Here is a 19,689-nt window from a genome sequence, read left to right on the forward strand (position 1 = left end):
CTCTCTGTCTTGGGTCATTCCCTGTTTTCTGCAGAGAATGCCAAAGCCCTTTGGCCTTTTCTTTTCTGCTTGGCAAATTCCTGTTCATCCCTCAGGACTCATTTTAAATGGCATTTTCTCTGAAATCTATTTTAAAGAAACCCCTTCTCACCCCTGCCAAATTAATAACTTTGTCTCTAGGCTACCATAGCATTAAATCACCACACCCCTTGTCACATTGCACTGTAGAAGCGTATGTATCTGCATACAGGCCAGCTTTAGGCTGTGAGACCCTAAAGACCAGGAATTGTCTTATATCCGTTTCCTTGGCACCCAGACACATAGTAAGTGTGCAATGGGTATCTGTCAGGGGATGTATTACTTATAGGAGTCTCAGCAGGGACTTTTTGATCTGGGCAATTGGAGTTCCGGCAGTCGGGGTGTCTGCCTTATGGTGACATAGCTCTCCATGGAGGGACCAAAACACGGTGCAGTTCTCTTGGTGCCCAGGGAGAGGCGCTCGTGTTCTCAACCCTGCCACTTCGCCTCTGATTCCAACTTTTGGTAGCCAAGTTTGCAGGTACTCTTTACCTTTTCTCCTGCATTTATGTTATACAACAATAAAATGGGATTTATTAATTTCTACTATAAAACGTGCTGTTATGTTAGACTCCTTTTATATCAGTTATAGCTACTTGTTATAGATTTATATATGTCGTAGATTAAAGGCTCTCCCAGTTACAGCTCTTGATTTCGTGAAATACAAAAAAATATATATATATATATTGGTTTTTATCCCATGTCTTCCAATTCCCACATATAAAGAGGTTTTCTATGGTTTACAGTTAGATACAAATCCATTAGTCCTTTATATAGATAATTTCATAGACAAAGGGATAACAGGCTAAGCGATGAAACCTCTCTTCATGTGGATTTTATGTTCCTTTGGGGATGGGTAGGAGGGTCTCAGGAGAGCACTGTACTTGGAGTCAGGAAATTAGGGTTCTACTTGTGATCCTTTAGTTTTCCTGTACTTTAATATTTTCCTCACATTAACTAGGAAAAATAATGATAGTTGTAAATTGCCATACTTAATATAAGCAGTTTATGTTTATTTTATGTTTATTATTTTTTAAACATTATATTTTATTTTATTTATTGGCTGTGTTGGGTCTTTGTTGCTGCGCATGGGCTTCCTCTAGTTGCATCAAGCGGGGACTACTCTTCATTGCAGCACGTGGACTTCTCATTGTGGTGGCTTCTCTTGTTGCGGAGCACAGGCTCTAGGCGCGTGGGCTTCAGTAGTTGTGGCACGTGGCTCAGTAGTTGTGGCTCGTGGGCTTAGTTGCTCTGCACCAATTGGGATCTTCCCGGACCAGAGCTCAAACCCGTGTCCCCTGCATTGGCAGGTGGATTCTTAACCACTGCGCCACCAGGGAAGTCCTAAGTTATGTTTAAATTCACCCCTTCCTGATATTTGTACCAAGAGACTATTACCAGGTGACATCAGATGGTCCCACCAGACTTGTGAGTCTGTAATTCACAGGATCCTAACATGGTGCTGGGAGACAGATGGGGGGGTGGTGAAGTCGGTTGCAGGATTTGGTAGACAAACTTAAGACACAGAAAGGCTGCATTGAAGATACAGCCTTCACAACTGGAGCATCCAAGAATCAGCATAGCTAAGGCACGGGTGGGAATGTCAGAAGTCTCACTTTCGTGCTGCTTCTTTCTTTCAGTTTGAAAAAGAACTTCAGAGAATCTCGGAAGCCTATGAGAGCCTGGTCAAGTCTACCACCAAGCGAGAGTCGCTGGACAAGGCGATGAGAAACAAACTCGAAGGCGAGATTCGAAGGCTCCATGATTTCAACAGAGACCTCCGAGGCATGTCAAGTTCACTCATGTTTTCTCTACCCTAAACGCCCCGTGTTGCTGACAGCCAGACTTCAGGCCCAAGTTACGTTACATAACCTTGTAAATCCCAAGCCTCTGGGAAAGGGGCACCAGAGAGCAGAAGTGTTCTTTTCACGTTGTAGGTTGTAGGTTGCAGCACTGAGCCTGAGAAGTGACAACCTCTATACACGAGTCCCTGACAGGGAGGGAGTATGTGTGCAGCTCCTTCTTGCTTTAAAAGTACTTAACATGACTCGTGTTGTGAATGGGAATGTCTGAAAAGACCAATGTTCCCTGCACACCCCTTGTCACATCAAGCTGAGGCATTTAGTTGCATTCTTTGAAAGCCAACAGTTAACACTTGCTTGGTGTATAGTGTAGAAGGCAGAGTTAGACACATGTCCCTCTTGGAGAAAAAAAAAGCCCACGGTTGTGAAAAGAGTAGATATATATCAACTTCCTGAAAGCTAGGGGCCCCCTGTTACAGGACCTTGGCAACCTCCAACATGCAGAATGATCTGACCCATGAAATTATACTTCACTTTCAGTCAGCCAAGCCATTTTTCAGTTCCCTCGTGTCAAAAGACTCAGTGTACTGGCAGTCTGTAGCTGGAACCTACCTTTTTTTTTTTTTTTAATTACTGCAAACCCTTTAGTCTTGGGTATTATGTAAGCTCAATAAAGACTTGTTAGGCTGAATTATTTAATTGAGTAGACGAAGATTGACCAAATGGCATGAGCAAACCTAGAACTCACTGAGTAGAATCTTCATCCATCAGGTCATCTTGACTTGCTTCCTGGTATTTATTTAATTGTTATTTTTAATTTTTTGCTTCCCAGCTACAGAGGGCTGATGGTCAAGTTTAGACGAGGGCTGGGTTTGAGGCCAAGGGAACTCAACCCCTTTTTGAGGACTCTGCTGGCCTTGCAGGAACCTGTTCTTCGCTGACTGCCACCGGTGCACACCTTGGCATTAAATTGCATAAAGGCACAGCGTGGCGTCTGAGGACTTTTCTTTTTGATGTTCTGGAGCGTCTTGTTCCCCCCCACCCAAGAGTTGTTCAATTTGGGGCTCCTCCCTGGGCATCTCTCCCTACCCAGCTCTCAGCACCCAGGTCATTTGCCTGTCGGAGGATCACTTAAATGCAAGTGCATTTCTTTGTAATCGTTTCCTCTCTGTGCACAGATCGACTGGAGACTGCCAACAGGCAGCTGTCCAGCAGGGAGTATGACGGACACGAAGACAGAGCGGCCGAGGGGCTTTACGCTTCCCAGAGTGAGTCTCCATGCTTACCTATCCCAACTGGGTAGTTTTAAAAACTGGGGGCCTGAGGAAAGAACCCTGTTAGTTTTAAGTAAGTTTTGTGCTGCTTGCTTTTTGTTTGTTGATTTAACATACAAGCTGTTAGGCCGAAGATGAGACCCTCCTAGGTCTGCCAGAGACAAAGCCTAGGTTGATGTGTTAATTTCAGTAATGTTTATTCCGACCTCCTTACCTACAGTTTCTGTTTCTCCCTAATACCCTCCATGGGTATTATAGAGTATTTACTGGCACTCGCCACTTGGTCTAAGGCAAAGTTCTCTTTCCCCATGGAAAGGGAAGGAAGCCTGTGGTGGGATTTGCTCTTTTGTCACATTCTGTGTGTGCCTAGGTTGAGCAGTTCTGGACTGGCTGCCCCTGGCATCATGAAGCCACCTAAATGTTCCCAGCACGCGTCTCAGTAGGTGACGCTCGCTTGCGAACCGTTGGGCCCATTTCAGCCAGGAATAAAATGGCTTCCTGTGCCTCAAGATTTATTGGGAGAATGTTCTATTAGTTTCACCAGAGACAAACGATAGAAGCAAGTGGGTTTTGAGAAACCATCGATTAAGGTTCGAATTTCTGCACGTTCATTCATTGTCCAAGTCAGAAATGTAAAAATCCAACTGACTTTTTCGGGAAACTGTTTAGAAAACTGAATTCATTTCTCTGTCATGATTCTCAACAACATTGTGAGTTAAGTGCTCACACACTAAAGACAGTTTGAACAACAAAACGTCCTGTGTTCAGACTCTGGCCACCCATTGTATAATGGTGGTATTCTGATGCTTGGGTCGCTCAACGCAGCTCTACCTTTTCAAGGCTGGGAAACAATTGGTTAAACTTTCTAATTTCCAGTACTATTTGCTGGGGTTAAGCTCCTTTGTTTTTCCCAGATTTACTCATGATTGCATTCCATTTTGAGTCTCAGCTTCATTTTTTAAATTCTGTTTTGGCAAATGGACACTAATACAGCCTTGGGCTTTTGCATCAGATTCCTTTGCAGTCTTGCAGATAGGTGAATTGGCCCGTGCTCCAGCCTCACATACAGAGCTATATCTATCAACGTCTTGAATTATCCACTTTCCTAACAAAAGTTATTTCTTCTCGTGGGTGCAGTAGATTTACCATTTCATCTGAGCTTTCATTTGAAAAATGAGTCATCTGTACTATTTGCACTTGACTTTGACACCTTAATTTTGGGTGATCGTGTGCTTAGGTAGAGTAAGTATCTTTGTGGCAGTTATGTCAGTGACGTCACTTTGCTGATACTCTGCCTTCTTGTCAGGGGATATTATTTTGTCACTTAGTTTGGGTCAAAATGGAAACGTCAGCGAGTTTCATCTGATGGGCATTTGCTGTAACCCCTCAGCCTAGGCTGTGCTAACGGACTAATAGGTTTTGGTGTCGTGTGAGTTCGGAAATGTTCTCAAAGATTTTAACCTTCTGGCTCAAAGCTAAAACATCAATAACGTAGGCAAAGAGGCCCTTCCAGCTTTACAGGGAATGATTTGTTCTGTGCAAACATACGCTGCTGTGTTCCAGAGGCGTAAACAAGAGAGTCCAGGGGCATTTTTCAACTGCTGAAATGTGCCTTAGTGTTGACATGTAATGTAATTGCATCTTGGCAGGACATTTGAAGCAGGTTTGCTAGCAGTGATATCTAACCAATTTTTCAGTACCTGGTCTTTTCAGGACACGTTGCGCCTTCCTCACAGCTTTACAATTATTTGCATTAGCTTCTTGTCTCCTGGTGTAGCCAAGAGATGGACTTGATATGTTATTTTAAATTTACAATAGGTTTTTTTCTTAGTGAGTTGGAAGAACTCTTTATATATGAAGGAAATTAGCATGTCCCCTGCCAAATATAGTGCAGATATTTTCCCCAGTTGTTTTTTTATCTTTGAATATAGTGTTCTTTATCTTACAGAAGATTTTTCAAGTGACTGTGTTTATGCCTTCTAGGTTTTATGTCATACTTAGAAATGCTTTTTCCAATCCAAAATTATAAACATATTCACCTATGTTTTCTTCAAGTATGTTTATGATTTCATTGTTTGCAAGCCTTATATTTTAGAAGCCAATTAGGGAGGCACAGGAGGAGAGAAATTCATGAAGAACTAACCTGTAGGCAAGGAGACTAGTTAACAGATATTTTAGTATCTGGGCAAGAGAGGTAGAGGTCCTGAACCAAGACAGAAGTAGTAGTGGAGGGTAGGAGACAGATAAACAGGTGACAAATTAGTAGGATTTGGTGACCAATTGAATAAGGACAGTGAGAGAGAGAGAGAAAAGAGTGTGACTAGAGCCACTAGATGTGTGGTCGTCCTTTACCAATAAAAAGCAGCAGGAGGAGGAGGAGTTGGGATTAAGTAACCAGTGAAGGTTTTTTTTTTTTTTTTTTGCGGTACGCGGACCTCTCACTGCTGTGGCCTCTCCTGTTGTGGAGCACAGGCTCCGGACGCGCAGGCTCAGCGGCCATGGCTCACGGGCCCAGCCGCTCCGCGGCATGTGGGATCTTCCCGGACCGGGGCACGAACCCGTGTCCCCTGCATCGGCAGGCGGATTCTCAACCACTGCGCCACCATGGAAGCCCCCAGTGAAGGTTTGAGCATGTTGAGTCGTCTCATGCCCATAGCTAAGTGAGCAGGTGTAATAACAAAGGTGCAGACGTACCTGGAGGCTGGTGATGGGTGGTGCTCTCTGTCAGGCTTTCCCTTTAGCACGTGGGCACAGAATGGCAGGCACAAATTACTATCTCTCTTCGCAATTATTAATGTGTTCAGTTATCGGTATAGCTTTTTAGAAGCTCTATTGTAAGAGTACTTTTCAGTGCCTAGTAATCATAATTATAAACATTGGGCACTCGAGAGAGGAGCCATCCTTTTCAAATGAGTCTTCTGAGATTCCAATGCTTGGCTAAGAGAAAGGCAGGTCTGACTGCATAGCAAATAGTAGTGACTTCTCTGGCTCACGCCTACCAGGAGCTAAGGCTACGGTGGGAAGCCCCTGACAACCACCTTGGCCAGTGGAAAAGTTAGAAGGAAAGGGAATAATAACATGTTTGACCTTTTTGCTTCAGGTTGAAGCTTGGAGTCCAGGTCCAAGAGCGCCCAAGGCACTCTTGCAGCATGAGCGGTCGGGAGGACTTCTGTAAACTCTCAGCTGACGGAAGGGGAACATCCTTCCTGGCATGATTTCTAAATTTCCCTGCTGCCCAGAGTAGGTTTTCTTTAAAGAAACAAAATTCTGCTCTTTAGTTGGAGCCTGATGAAGGCCTGGAAGGACTGCCTTGGTCATTACCACTTAGCTCTACAAGTTGAAATGAACATTCAACAGGGAGATAATTGTGCTCCTCTCGGACGTGAGATTTGCCTGTATTAAAAATCTTGCTGAATGGAGTGCCTAGGAATCTGATGGCTCTGAGGAGTGTTTTTCCCTGTCACCTCATGGCGTTGTGTTTCTCTCTTTGGAGGAATTCAAAAATTTGTGCGTGTGTTTTCTGGTCTTACTTATTTGTTTTTCCAAATATGTTTGCAGCCAAATTGCTCCTTAAAAACAGGGCATCTAGCCAATTTCCTTTCTGATCTGACTGAGTGAAACTGGGACTTCTTGGTCCTTTAGCTTTTTTAACTTACTGCGATTCCTAGTTTTCCCATTCACTTATTTGTCACATGTATGCGTGTGTGCTTGTGTATACACACACACACACACACACACACACACACACACACACACCAGACACAGGCCACTGTCCGCTAAACGCAGTGCCCCGGGAATGTCTGTCATCATTCTTAGCTCTGTCTTCTCAATAAGTGAAACGTTTTAACTGTTTCTTTCTGAAAACTGGTAACTGCAGAGTTTCCATTACTAGTTGGTCAGAAAGCCAAAAATAAAATATTAGATGTGGGGAAACAAGACTGGCACAGATGCTCTTCTTATATTCTTGAGTGGAGGGGGAGCTGATTAGCTCTGGCACACTTGTATTATCCCAGGATGAAACACAGTCATGTTACAGGATGGCCATCAACTTATCTCCCCACCACCACCCCATTAGGATTCTTTAGGCCCCATGGATTCAGCATATTCGGTTACACTGAAGTCTATGTAAGTCAGATTCTGGCTTTTGTTAAATGTCCCTGTCTAAGAAAAAAAGGTGTTTTGGGCATTCATTTGTTTAAATTAATAAGTAATGGGTGTAAATCAGTCAAGACTAATTCATAGGATTTTGCCTTATAATCCCCATGGGTTTAAAAATGAACCAAAAAAAAGTGTGGGACCACTCTATTAAAAATAATAGTAACTTGCCATTTTCAGTGTATCTTATAATCGTCATCTTACCCTTGAATTTTATCTTAGGTACTTTGATTTTCTGTCTCTTATAGAACATAAAAGAGACAAAAATAATTTCCTAAAAGAAAATCCCTCTGGTTTTTGTATTTCCTCTAAGGGCTTGTGTGAAACACAAAGCAGAAACTACAGTGACATAAACATTAATTCTGTTGACCTACATAGAGCATAAGGAGCTTATTCTGAATCCTCATTGGGTTTCATTACATCATGTTGTGGGTTTCTATCAGGCTTCAGTAGGAAGGCGAGGTTAGATGTTGTCACACGTGGATGCACTGGGCTTCTTCCTCCTCTGTGGGCCTGCTGGTGCTTGCAGCTCCTGACTCAGTGCGAAGCCCCTACTACAAGCACCTACCCTGCCTACATTCTCTGTGGGCACCATTCCTTTGCATGGATCTCCTCCACTAGGTGAGAGAATTATAGGCATTCTTTACCAACATCCATCCCCAACCCTCATTAAAACCCTTTGGATCTTCATGTACCTGGCACTCAATAAATGTTTATTGAGGGGCTGAGTAAAAGTGGGAAATCCCTGTAACAACAGGCTTGAAATTCTCATATGGTGCATAGTATCAAAACGTTCTTTTTAGCTCAATGTCTCCCAGTCATGTTGGGAGCTACCTCTGGTTTTGCTCAATTATTTCAAGATATTAGGCGAAATTATTAATGAACTACCTTCAGAAGAAGAAGCAACTTAAAAATGCTTGACTTTTTTTTTTTTTTTTTTTTTTGGCCTTCCACCTTCCCCCTTCCCTTCCTTCCTTGGTTTTTCAAATAGGGAGATATCCAGGTAAGGGAAATCTTCTACTATGAGGAACAGTAGTATTTTTTCATGAAAATGACTGCTATATACTACAATATAGTTGACTTCTGGTTCCCTGACGCCTTCTCTTTACTCTGCTGTGGTTATGTTGGAGATGAGAGCTGGTTATGGTATAGGAAAGTTTTTGTAGCAGCCGGCCATATTTTCACACTAACCGATCCATAGATCATGCCAGACACCACAGATCAGCTCCCGGGCAAAGGGGAAGGAATCGTCCACGAAGCCTGCCAAGGTGCATCTCTTAAACCAGGAAAATTTTCTTGCCCTAAATTAATGATTCTCCTTTGAAGGAGATGATCTTTTAGATGACGTCTATATTTAGTAGGACTGTGCGATCCTAGAAAGCAAAGGTTTTGTAGGCATGGGCTAAAGCAACTAATCTTGGATCAGTTACCGCATCTTCTGGTTCCTGGACTCTCACTGACATGTTCAGTGACCTGAAGTTAGATGCTTAATCTCCCTGTACCTACATTTCCTCTAAAGAAATAGAGGAATACATCTCCCCATTGAGCCAGCAGAGCTCTTCGGGCTAACCGATGATAGGAAATGCAAAGAAAACTTTATACCATGCATTTATTCTGCAGCACTCCTTCCTGCTCCTTTGCATTCTCCCTCCACCTTCTCTGAAAGGACCTGCCAGTTTTCAGGGTGGGGTCAATGGGCCGTGTTCCCAAAGAATGCCTGGGTGGCCCGCCAGCCTTGCTGGGTTTGGAAGGCAGAGCATAGGAGTGCTTAAGCCGCTTGATCAACCTTGACAGGCAGCACCAAGAAACTTCAAACCTCCATGAGAACCAACTGCGCACCCAGGCTGCAGGGCATCTGTTTATGTTCCATCAAATCTTCTCCCCAAGTGTGAAGAGTAATGTTCCTCAATTTAGACCGATTTTCCGTGCTTAAAAAACCAGAGCCGATAGCAGAACGGTCTCTTGGTCATGTGTCGATATCCAGTGTCTAACAGGTGAACCTGACTTATGATTTTTCACCTGGTTGGTTTTAAAATTATTTATTTGCTTAGCATTCCTGTTTGGGGATTGAAAAATCAAGTGTCTCGAACTTCATTACGCTCTGTGTTCCTTGCACTCATAGCTGGACGGATGGATGGAGGAAGCACAGACTGAAAACCAGACTGAAACCCATTTGCATTTCATGTGGCCTCAGGGACCCCTCACTTTCGCTGGCAGTTCAGAGGCAAGAAATCCACATTCAGGTCTCGGCTCAAAGTTAGAGAAGGCTGCCTGAGATAGGATCCGGTCTTCCTTTTATATACTCTGCCAGTACCCTGTTCCCTTTGTAAACACTCATCATACTGTAAATAAGGAAGTGTTTGGATGATCATTTGCTCTCTTCCCGTACTAAACTGTCCACACCACGAGGGCATGGACCCTGACCTCATCTTCACCATCGTAGCCCCAGGTCACTGTGTTTCAGAAGCTGGCACAGTACCTGGTGCTTAGAAGCATTTAATAAACATTTATTGGATGTTGAATGAAATGATGACCATTATCACGTATTCAGAAACGGTTATTGGCTACTTACCATGAATGCGCAGTGTTCTAGGCCATAGGTCAGCAAACTCTTTCCGTGAAGGGCCGGAATGTAAATAATTCTCTGCTTGGGGGCCGTAACTACTCCACTCTGTCCCTGTAGCCCCAAAGCCGCCATAGACGAGCTGTGGACAAGTGGCCTGACTGTGGGCTGGCTTTGGCCTGCAGGGCATAGCCTGTGAACCTCTGCTCCAGGCACTGGTCATGGAAGAGAAAGGGAAAGAAGAAACCCCAGCAAAAGGAGGATGGAAAATAAAGAACTTCAGAAGTATTTAGGTCTTATTTTGTAAATTGTCCTAATTTATAAATCAGGATATAACTGTTATTTTCTTTCCTGGGAGAGTTTCACGGTCATCTTTTACTTAATTCCTAATCGGGTGAGCGTGATTATTTCACGTTAGATAAACTGAGACACATACAAATGCCGTCACAAACCTTAGTTAGCCCAGTGGGGATCCACAATTAGCTCACGATGGAGACAGGGCTGGGCAGGACAGCCCTGTGGTTAGCCATGGCTAGTAACTGCCTGGGTAGTGAGGTCTCAGGGGTGCCTCTCCCAGCAGGGCCGTAAATCCTCCCATAAGCATCCTGCTGTGAGATGATGTCTGCAGATCTTATATATCAGGGTTGGAAAGGACCTGAAAGGTCACAAGTCTGGTTACCAGTAATACACATGTCCTCTGAACCAGAGCTCCTTAGAAGGCCATCTGATGGCCGTTGTGAGCGACAGAGTTTACAGAGGCTGTTGATCTGATGGTTCAAAGTTTATCTTCAGGTGGAGTTGCAGGGGTGCTCCCTTGTAATCTGGCCTTCAGGTCCTGGTTCAGGTCATCTAACGGCAGTAACAGCTGCCACCACGGACTGAGCACTTACTGTGGGCCAAGCGCTGTGCTCACCTCTGTAGGTACACCGTCTCTGTTCATCCTCCAAGCAGCCCTGTGAGGGAGGTGTCACAGGTATTTAATAGATCAGGAAACTGGGGCACAGGAAGGTTAAGTAACTTGTTCATGGTCATACAGGCAGGTAAGCGGAGAAGACAGGTTTTGAACCCAGGGCATCCTGACTCTGGAGAGCCACTTCCTGTGTACCAGGGAGGTGGGAAGAGGTGGCAGGGTTGGACTCCCCGTGATTTTAGAGCTCGTTTAGCATGGCCTGCATGCTTCGTTAAAGAAGAAACTGTGACCAAGGATGAACAGATGATTTGTCCAAGGCCCCCTAGGTGCTTAATGCAAGACCATGACAAGAACACCTCCTTTTTCTTGTTTTCTCCTTCCCCTTCTCCAAAGGTCATCTCTGTTGGCTCTGGGGGTGATGAAAGATTTCACATTTTTACCCAGAGAGGAATTCAGCCTTAGTAAGCGAACGTAAATAATTCTTGTACTAGAAGTCTTACTGCAAATTATTTAGCCCAGTAATGTGACTTAATAATAATGTATTCAAACCATCTCAAATGAGTGCTAACTACTGGAATGAACATTCTGTGCTTCTGACTTCTACATCTGTCTTTGAACCAAAGCCAGTTATAATAAAAGGCCTTGCTGGGTAATCCACTACAGATACAAAAACAAAAAAAACTGTCGAGACCAGCATAGAGTTTAGACTCTTAAAAGTTTTCTCAAAATGTCTATGAAATTAAACTCTTTGTTCTCTGGATGATAAGAATAAAAAATTAGCAGAACACAATGAGTAACCCTGTGGTATAGTTTCTTACAATTAGTTTTTGAAATTATTTTTGGTTCATGAATTGGAGGGAGAGCATACAGTTGTATCTTAATGGAATCCAAGAACTTTGACAGGACGAAGTGTTTGCTTTAAGTTCAGAAAATTTGGTCTTGGACCATTAAAAATAAGCTTGCATCTGCTACTAATTTTCTTCTTGCTGACAAAGACTGTGGTTTGGTAGAAAGAAGAAGAAAAAAAGGATCTGCTCAAAGCAAGTTACAAAAATGACAATGGGAGGGGTCGCAGAAGTTAAGGAAGGGAGAACATATAATTGCAGGTGATGCATTTCTTTCTCCCTGGTCAGTCGTAGATTGAGTCCCTTCTGTCCCAGATATAACAATTTCCTCAGCATCAACTTCTATCTTTCAGCCAGGTTTTGGCGTTAAGCCATATCTGCCCTTCAAAGGGAGCATTTAGAAAGTATCATTTTATTATACATATTATAATAATGCCTTAATTAAACCAAATATAGGTATATAATATATACCTATATGTACACACAATAAAGTGTACACATTTTAAGTGTACAGTGCCATGAAATGTGACAATGGCCACAGTCCAGCCCCAGCACAGGTGCAGCTCTGTCCTCTGCAGTGAGTGGCCTCTCACGCCATCTGTCGGCCTGCCTCACTTTTCACTCCTGTCAGGTCATTGCTCTCTGCATTATATCCAGGCTTCATGGCTGTTTTCTGCAGGGGCAGCCAGATTGTCTGGTAGGGTCTTACTTTGTCATACCTGGAAATAGACGTGTATGTTATTTACCTTTTTGTATTAAGAAAAGAGAAAGCAAAAAAGGACTTCTGTGGAGGTTATAGAAAGTGTAAGTTATCAGGTTTAGTTGTTAATCGATTCACGCGTAGGTGTATAGTCAAAATCAAATGCCCTGTGCATCCTGTATTTATGTGGCATTTTTAACTCATTGCTTAATTTGTTATTACGTTGTCTGCAGTGACACAGAAGTAGCAGTACATTTTTACTTCAAGTTAAAAAAAAATAAAGTAGAAGGTTGAACAGTACATGTGGAAGCTGAGCTGGATGAATGGGTGTATATTCAGTCAAGTGAGTTTGCAGGCTACATATGTATAAATCTAGGCAGGTAAAAAAATACCTATGATTTATACCTGGGTGTATAAGTATAGTTTCTAAAATAAAAATGCAATATGGGGCTTCCCTGGTGGCGCAGTGGTTGAGAATCCGCCTGCCGATGCAGGGGACACGAGTTCGTGCCCCGAACCGGGAAGATCCCACATGCCGCGGAGCGGCTGGGCCCGTGAGCCATGGCCGCTGAGCCTGCGCGTCCAGAGCCTGTGCTCCGCAACGGGAGAGGCCAAAGCAGTGAGAGGCCTGTGTACCGCAAAAAAAAAAAAAAAAAAAATGCAATATGAAGAATGAGTAGATTAGAAAAAGTTATATTAAGAGAGCTTTTACTGGTATTCAAATAAGTATTTTACCAAATCATACCTGAGATATTTTACATTTGGTGCTACAAAAAGTAGCACTTTGGGGTATTAAACTCACTTCCTGGATATTAAAGAGCAAGAGATAAATTAAGTATGTTAAGACCAAAATGTGTTGTTTTCCTCCGTTAGATTACTAGAAGATTTTGTGGTTCGGCTTTGTTACTTTCCAGTGATAAGCATCTGAAAAGGATCATTTTTGAATTTTATTTTAAATATCCAGTTAAAATTTGATCTTGTATTGATAGGATCCTCTTATTTGGTGACTGTTGCCTAAACTTGTCATATTTCTTTCTTCGCAGACGAAACACGCTATCTTAGATTCCTAAAGTCCTACAAAGATAGAGGGGTTTAGACACATTATGAAGTAAGCCCAGTAGGAAGGCTAAGTCAGACAGACATCAGCCACTGTACCTGGAGTACAAGCAGAATATGGTATAAAGACTCGTGAAAGAACTACTTTCCCCCAGCAGAGTGTACGTGTGCAGGTTCTCCCGTACAGGAGAGATCTGTTTTACTGAAGGAATCAGAAAAGCTTCGTGCAGTGTGTAGCCTTTAGGGTGGGCCTGGGAAACTAATTTGCATGTTAGAGTAATTTTGCTACCATAATACTTTGTAAAAGGGAAAGTTTCTCTTTTCCTTTTAACTTGGGGCAACAAAGATTGAATAAATCCTTCACACTTCAGTCTTTGCCTCACTTTCTCGTACTGATTCATTTCTCAAAAAAAATGTCTTCCCTACATTTTAACAATAGCCATTTCCACAAATCTGTGTTTCTCTTGTAGTGTCTGAACCACTGGCTTTCAAACTCAGAGCTCTTGTTTAAAAGGAAGCGTATCTGGAAGCCCAGTATGTAAAACGCACGAAACCCGAACAGATTTCTGGTTGAGACAGGGGTGTGTTTGTCAGAAGCCTCCTCCTTCCTACTTGGCCCACGGCATCCCTTTTCTCCTCTCTCCCCATCCTTCTCTCTCCCAGGGCTCTGCAGAACAGAGTCTGGTTGAACTCCCCTTCTTAATTTTCTTTATTACACAATTCGCTTTAAAATAGTTCACTCTCAGCCATTTAAAAACAAGCCCTGGCTGGAGTGTCCCTGTGTTTGTTAACAGACCTATTTAGTCGCCCACTCACAACCCTTGTCTCCCGTTGCCTGGAACCATGGCAACTTGCACATGCATACAGGGAAGGCAGAGCGCCCAACACCCTTTCCTGAAATAACGAGCTTCCTTACCTGAGAAACTTTATCAGCAAATTTTTAAAAGATAACAAAAAGCCAAACCAGGGGCGTTATGGGGTCAGCTTTTTCATTTCCGAATGAATGAGTGTGGCTTTTAAAGGTAGGTCATCTCTTGTGTTGTTTTGTATCAAATAAACCTCATGTGAACAGATCACTCTTACACGATGTGAACAGTGCTCTGTTTGGATTATATTTTGGGGATCTCTTTCTGGGTTTGTCAGTTTGACACTCAAACCGGGGCAAAGGGGTGAGGGCAGATATAAGAATGAGCTTCCAAGGGTAGCATGTCTTTGAGGCAGAATGAACCTAAATAGCTTTGCGGATAGTGAAGTAGTTGGAATACCTTCCTATTGTCTTTCCACTCCCACAACCTCAGAAGAAAGTACTTCTGGGCTTCCCTGGTGGCGTAGTGGTTGAGAGTCTGCCTGCCGATGCGGGGGACACGGGTTCGTGCCCCGGTCCGGGAAGATCCCACATGCCGCGGAGCAGCTGGGACCATGAGCCATGGCCGCTGAGCCTGCGCGTCCGGAGCCTGTGCTCCGCAACGGGAGAGGCCACAACAGTAAGAGACCCGCGTACCGCCAAAAAAAAAAAAAAAAAAGGACTTCGAAGAGGATCTGACTTCAGTTACCCCATAAATCATAGCTGACCCTCGGAATAGGCTCCAGCAGCTGCTCAGAATTACAAGATATGGTGCTGGGATATGGAACTCAGGGCCAAAGAATCCTGAGGAAGAAGAAACAGGAGGAAACATTTTAGGAAGAGATAATATGGCAAGTAATTATTCAGACATCTTTTCAGAAGAGGGAGTCCATTTTATCAGCATGGTGAAGTGACTAGTTACCAGAGTCAGTGCCATTAGTGTTGGTCAGCCTTGTCCTAAGGCATTACTATCAAGTCCTTTCTTGGTGGAGACGGGAATAGAGGTGTAAAGAAACAACAGAAAGTGTCTTAGTGATCTTTTGGTTACAAAAAGAAAAATCCAACTGGGCTAGCTTAGGCCCAGATAAGAGGGATTTTTTTTTTTTTTTTTTTTAAAGAAGTATCTTTGTGTGTGAAGGAGACCCCAGGCAGGACGTGTGTGCAGGCCTCGCAGGGGCCAGGGGCCGGGGGCCTGGGCTGGCCTGTTTGTGAGAATCAAGGGGCAGATGGTTTTGGGGGGCTCAATGTTGGTCCGTGTGGCTCTGTTTCCCGCTCTCCTTCTCACCGTGGACGCTCATCCACCTCTCCATGTCCATCTGCTCGAGTCTTCACTCTCCACCGTGTGCTTGCTCTGTTTCTCTAGTGCACACGTGGGACGTGCTCACTAGCCTCAGAGCTGGGCTGCCTCTCTGTGTCAGCATCCGCTCTCACCCAGAGGCTCCCCCTCACACGGTCCCAGACCAGAGACTGGAAGTGACTCTGCTTGGGTCACAGGGCCCTTCAGGTTTGATCCTGTCAAATGGGAGTGGTGGGTAGGGGAGGGTGAGCAGGATTTTGTGATGCAGATGGGCTGCTCAGAACTTAGCCCTGTGAAGGGAGGAGTATAGTAGACATGCTTCCAAGTGGAGTGCTGTCTGGGCAGCCACTGTGAAAGCTGTCTACTCCAGGTGAGGACACACTTGCCTCTTTTTTTTTTTAATTGAAGTATAGTTAACTTACAATTTTGTGTTAGTGTCAGGTGTACAGCAAGGTGGTTCAGTTTTATATATATATATATATATATATATATATATATATATATATATAATGTACGTATACATATATAGTCCTTTTCAGATTCTTTTTTATTATAGGTTATTACAAGATATTGAGTATAGATCCCTGTGCTGTACAGTAGGTCCTTGTTGGTTATCTATATATAGTCGTGTGTATCTGTTAATCCCAAACTCCTAATTTATCTCCTCCTTACTACCTCCTTTGGTAACCATAAGTCTGTTTTCTATGTCTGTGAGTCTATTTCTGTTCTGTAAATAAGTTCATTTGTATCATTTTTTTGCATTCCACATATAGGTGATATCATGCTATTTGGAGAAAGACCTCTCTTTCTCCAAATGCTTGAAATGCCTTCCAAGCATTCTAGTGAATTAGTCACCCCTTGGTCAAACTGGTGGCAACCAGACTCCTCTGTCCCTCCAGCTATATTGGGCTTAGGGAAAAACTCATCAAAAACCCATTATATCAGGAAAGGCCTAGAAAATTAATTCCTCCTCGAGAAGGGCCAGGTTACAGCTTTGCACCCCGCCATGAGCTCCAGCCATAAGTTGGAGCACCACATTAAAAACTAGCAGCGCAGTGCACGGTGCCCTGACACCTCCACTGCCAGACCCCACGCCCATGCTCCACCTGTTTCTCAACAGAGGTTACTGGGGTCCACCACCCAATGGTTCAGCTAGCAGTCAAGCTTAGTGCTCAGATAGTAACTGCAGAAACTCTTTCACCAGACTGTCCACTTCAAAGCTTACGCAGAGCTGGCAAAGCAGGGTAAGATGGAAGGGGAGCATCTTTAAATTCTGGGCCCAGTTCTCACTTCCATCCACTTCTGCTCTTTTTCAAGCAAAGAGACTAACCTAGGGGTAGAGGCACAAAAGCGACTACCATTTGACCTGTTGCAAGTATCATAGCTCATCTTGCTTCCGATTTTTCAGTTGTCAAGTGGAGTTGATATAAGGATTCAGGAAATGAGGTTCTGTTGTAAAACTAAAGGCACAGTGCCTGGGTGTCATGTGTCTTAGCTCTTGCTGTTTATTAAGTATCTGTTATGTGCCAAGCCCCGTAGTAGGTATTTTACAGGTCATCGTTTTCATCCTCACAAGAGTCCTGCAAAATTGGTCTTGTTAGTTCCATCTGAGGAGATGGAGTCTGGAGAGGGGAAGTCACGTGTCCAAGGTGAACCAGTATGTGAAGGTGCCAGGATCACACCAGGTTGGCCTGGCTACAAAGCCCATGCCATGGCTGTGGTTTCCAGAATAAACTGTGTGCGAGCAGACATCCTCTGTGTAAATGGGACCGGAGCCATCAGGCTAAACAATGCCCTGCTCCACACAGTCGAGGGTAATTCATATCCACTGAGTAAACAGACCACACTGGGCAAGAGTTCCCTTGTGTCAACTTGCCTGTTCTAGGAATTCTCAGTATATACATTGGAGCACAGCCAAAAGTTCAGTGTGAGGCTGATCTTTCTTGAGATCCATCCCAAGGGGGCTTAGCTAATAAACAGACTGAAAGGACTTCCCTGTGAGGTGGTTTCGCTCATGGGACTCACCCTTGGCATCTCCCAAGAGAGATGGGAGATCTTCCAGTGGTTCTGACACACCCAGTTTTCATGTCTCCAGGGAGTTAAGGGGCACAGTGACCCCCACCACATAGGCTCACTGCCTGGACACCACCTCCTCCTCACACCCTGGCCTGAGGTAGGGGTCCTTCCTGCGTTGTCACAGTCCCTGTGCAAGCATCAGTTGGAGCAGCTGGTCACGTTGCCTTTGCCTGTGTCCCTGACACTCTTCCCACCTGGCTGAGAGCAGAATGCTCCGTCCTATGCACCATGTAGCCCAAGGATTTATCACAATTTTTTGACAGCAACGATAACCTTGGCATTATCATAGTTGACATTTACTGGGTACTTACTCTATGCACTTTGAAGTGGGTACTATTGTGATCCTCGCTTAAAGGCAAGAAAACTGAAGCACAAAGACGTCCGTTTACTTCATGTCACAAAACCATAAGTGGTAGAGCTGGATATGAACCTGGGAAGCTTGATTCTAGATCCATGCTTTTTTTTTTTTTTTTTTTTTGCGGTACGCGGGCCTCTCACTGTTGTGGCCTCTCCCGTTGCGGAGCACAGGCTCCGGACGCGCAGGCTCAGCGGCCACGGCTCACGAGCCCAGCCGCTCCGTGGCATGTGGGATCCTCCCGGGCCGGGGCACGAACCCATGTCCCCTGCATCAGCAGGCGGACTCTCAACCACTGCGCCACCAGGGAAGCCCTAGATCCACGCTTTTATCTAGTACTCTGTGATGCCTCCATGTAGCAGATGCTTAATTAATTAATATTTGCAAAGGGATGCACATGAGGATTAATTGCTGTATTTTGAGATACATGATATGATCTGTGACATACTTAAATTTGTGCCACAGTGAGCTGCGCTACAATGGCGCTCTCCCACGCCCCCTGCTTCTGTTATTCTGTGGGTCTTCATCCCCGCACGCTTGCACAGCAGAGGCAGTATAGCGCCGTGCCTGTGAACATGCATTAGAGAGAGGCCGATGCCGGTTCTCGCTCTCCCACTCACGGGCATCACTTCTGTGGACACGTTACTTATCCTTTCTTAATGTCATGTTCCTCCACTGGAAGACGGAAATAATAATAGCGCCTACCTCATAGAGTAAACTTAAAGGAAATAGTATAAATGGAGGAATTAAAGGGGATAATATAAGGCACCGTTCCTGGAACACAGTACCCATTCAATAGACATGAGCATATTTTGTTATTATCACAATTGTCATGAACATCGGTTTTTAAAACTTTGCCATCGAGAACACTGCTTCCTGTCCACGGACAAGGAGTTCTGAGCCAGTGTGAGTGACACTAACTGATACTGCTTCAGCCTGAGGTCTAAAGTCACCAAACTTAGGACAAAGATGTTTGGACCCATGAATTCCAGAGACCTGAAAAGCATTCCAGAGCTAATGGATGGAGTCTTTGTCTGACACCCACATCTTTGTCCTGATGTGCGCCCTGTGAGGTTCAGGGAGCCTGGGCAGAGAAGGGAACCAGAGACGTCCAGGGTCCGTACCGGCCATCCGATGAGTGGTGGCTTCAGAGTAGAGTGGACTGCTGCATAACAAAGGCTGTCAGGAGACCCCAAGGATGCCAAATGCTAAATGCTAACAAGAGCTGCCATTTCTTATACCATCAGCAATGAACTTGGCACACAGTAGAGATTCATTCATTCATTCCCTCATTCATTCAACAATATTTATTGAGTCAGACAATGTTCTAGGCTCAGGGCATCAATAATGACCTAAACAGGTAAAGTCTTAGATGTTTAGGTCCTTTCATACTTTATATGCATCATCTCCGTCAACAGAGTCATCACAACAACACCATGGTCTAAATGTTATCTTTCCCGTTTGATAGATGAGGGAGCTGAGACTCAAAGAGGTTATACCGTACCCAAAGCCTCAGAGCTGGAAAGTGGTGAACCTAGGATTTAAACCCAGGTCTTTCTGATGCTAAAGTCCATTCTCTATCCACAATATGATACTGCCTATCAAGGGAATAGCAACTGTTGGATGCGTGTGTGTGTGTGTGTGTGTGTGTGTGTGTGTGTGCGCCCGTGCATGTGTGTTGGAGGGGAGGGGTATTCGTTAATTCAGAAATCCAAATGTTTGTCATTGTGACAC

The 19,689-nt window shown here is 44.2% G+C and overlaps 1 protein-coding gene across 2 annotated transcripts in view; it reads left to right on the forward strand.

The window, feature by feature from the left end:
• Nucleotides 1–19,689, forward strand: part of AMOTL1 (angiomotin like 1) — a 133,072-nt gene that overhangs the window by 85,466 nt on the left and 27,917 nt on the right. For both annotated transcript variants that reach the window (XM_079928746.1, XM_079928745.1), the window contains exons 5-6: nucleotides 1,719–1,863; nucleotides 3,059–3,148. In XM_079928746.1, coding sequence (XP_079784872.1) covers nucleotides 1,719–1,863; nucleotides 3,059–3,148 — 235 coding nt within the window. The remainder of the gene's footprint in view (nucleotides 1–1,718; nucleotides 1,864–3,058; nucleotides 3,149–19,689) is intronic.

This window comes from Stenella coeruleoalba (assembly GCF_951394435.1).
Source record: "Stenella coeruleoalba genome assembly, chromosome: 8".
Taxonomy (NCBI): Eukaryota; Metazoa; Chordata; class Mammalia; order Artiodactyla; family Delphinidae; genus Stenella; species Stenella coeruleoalba.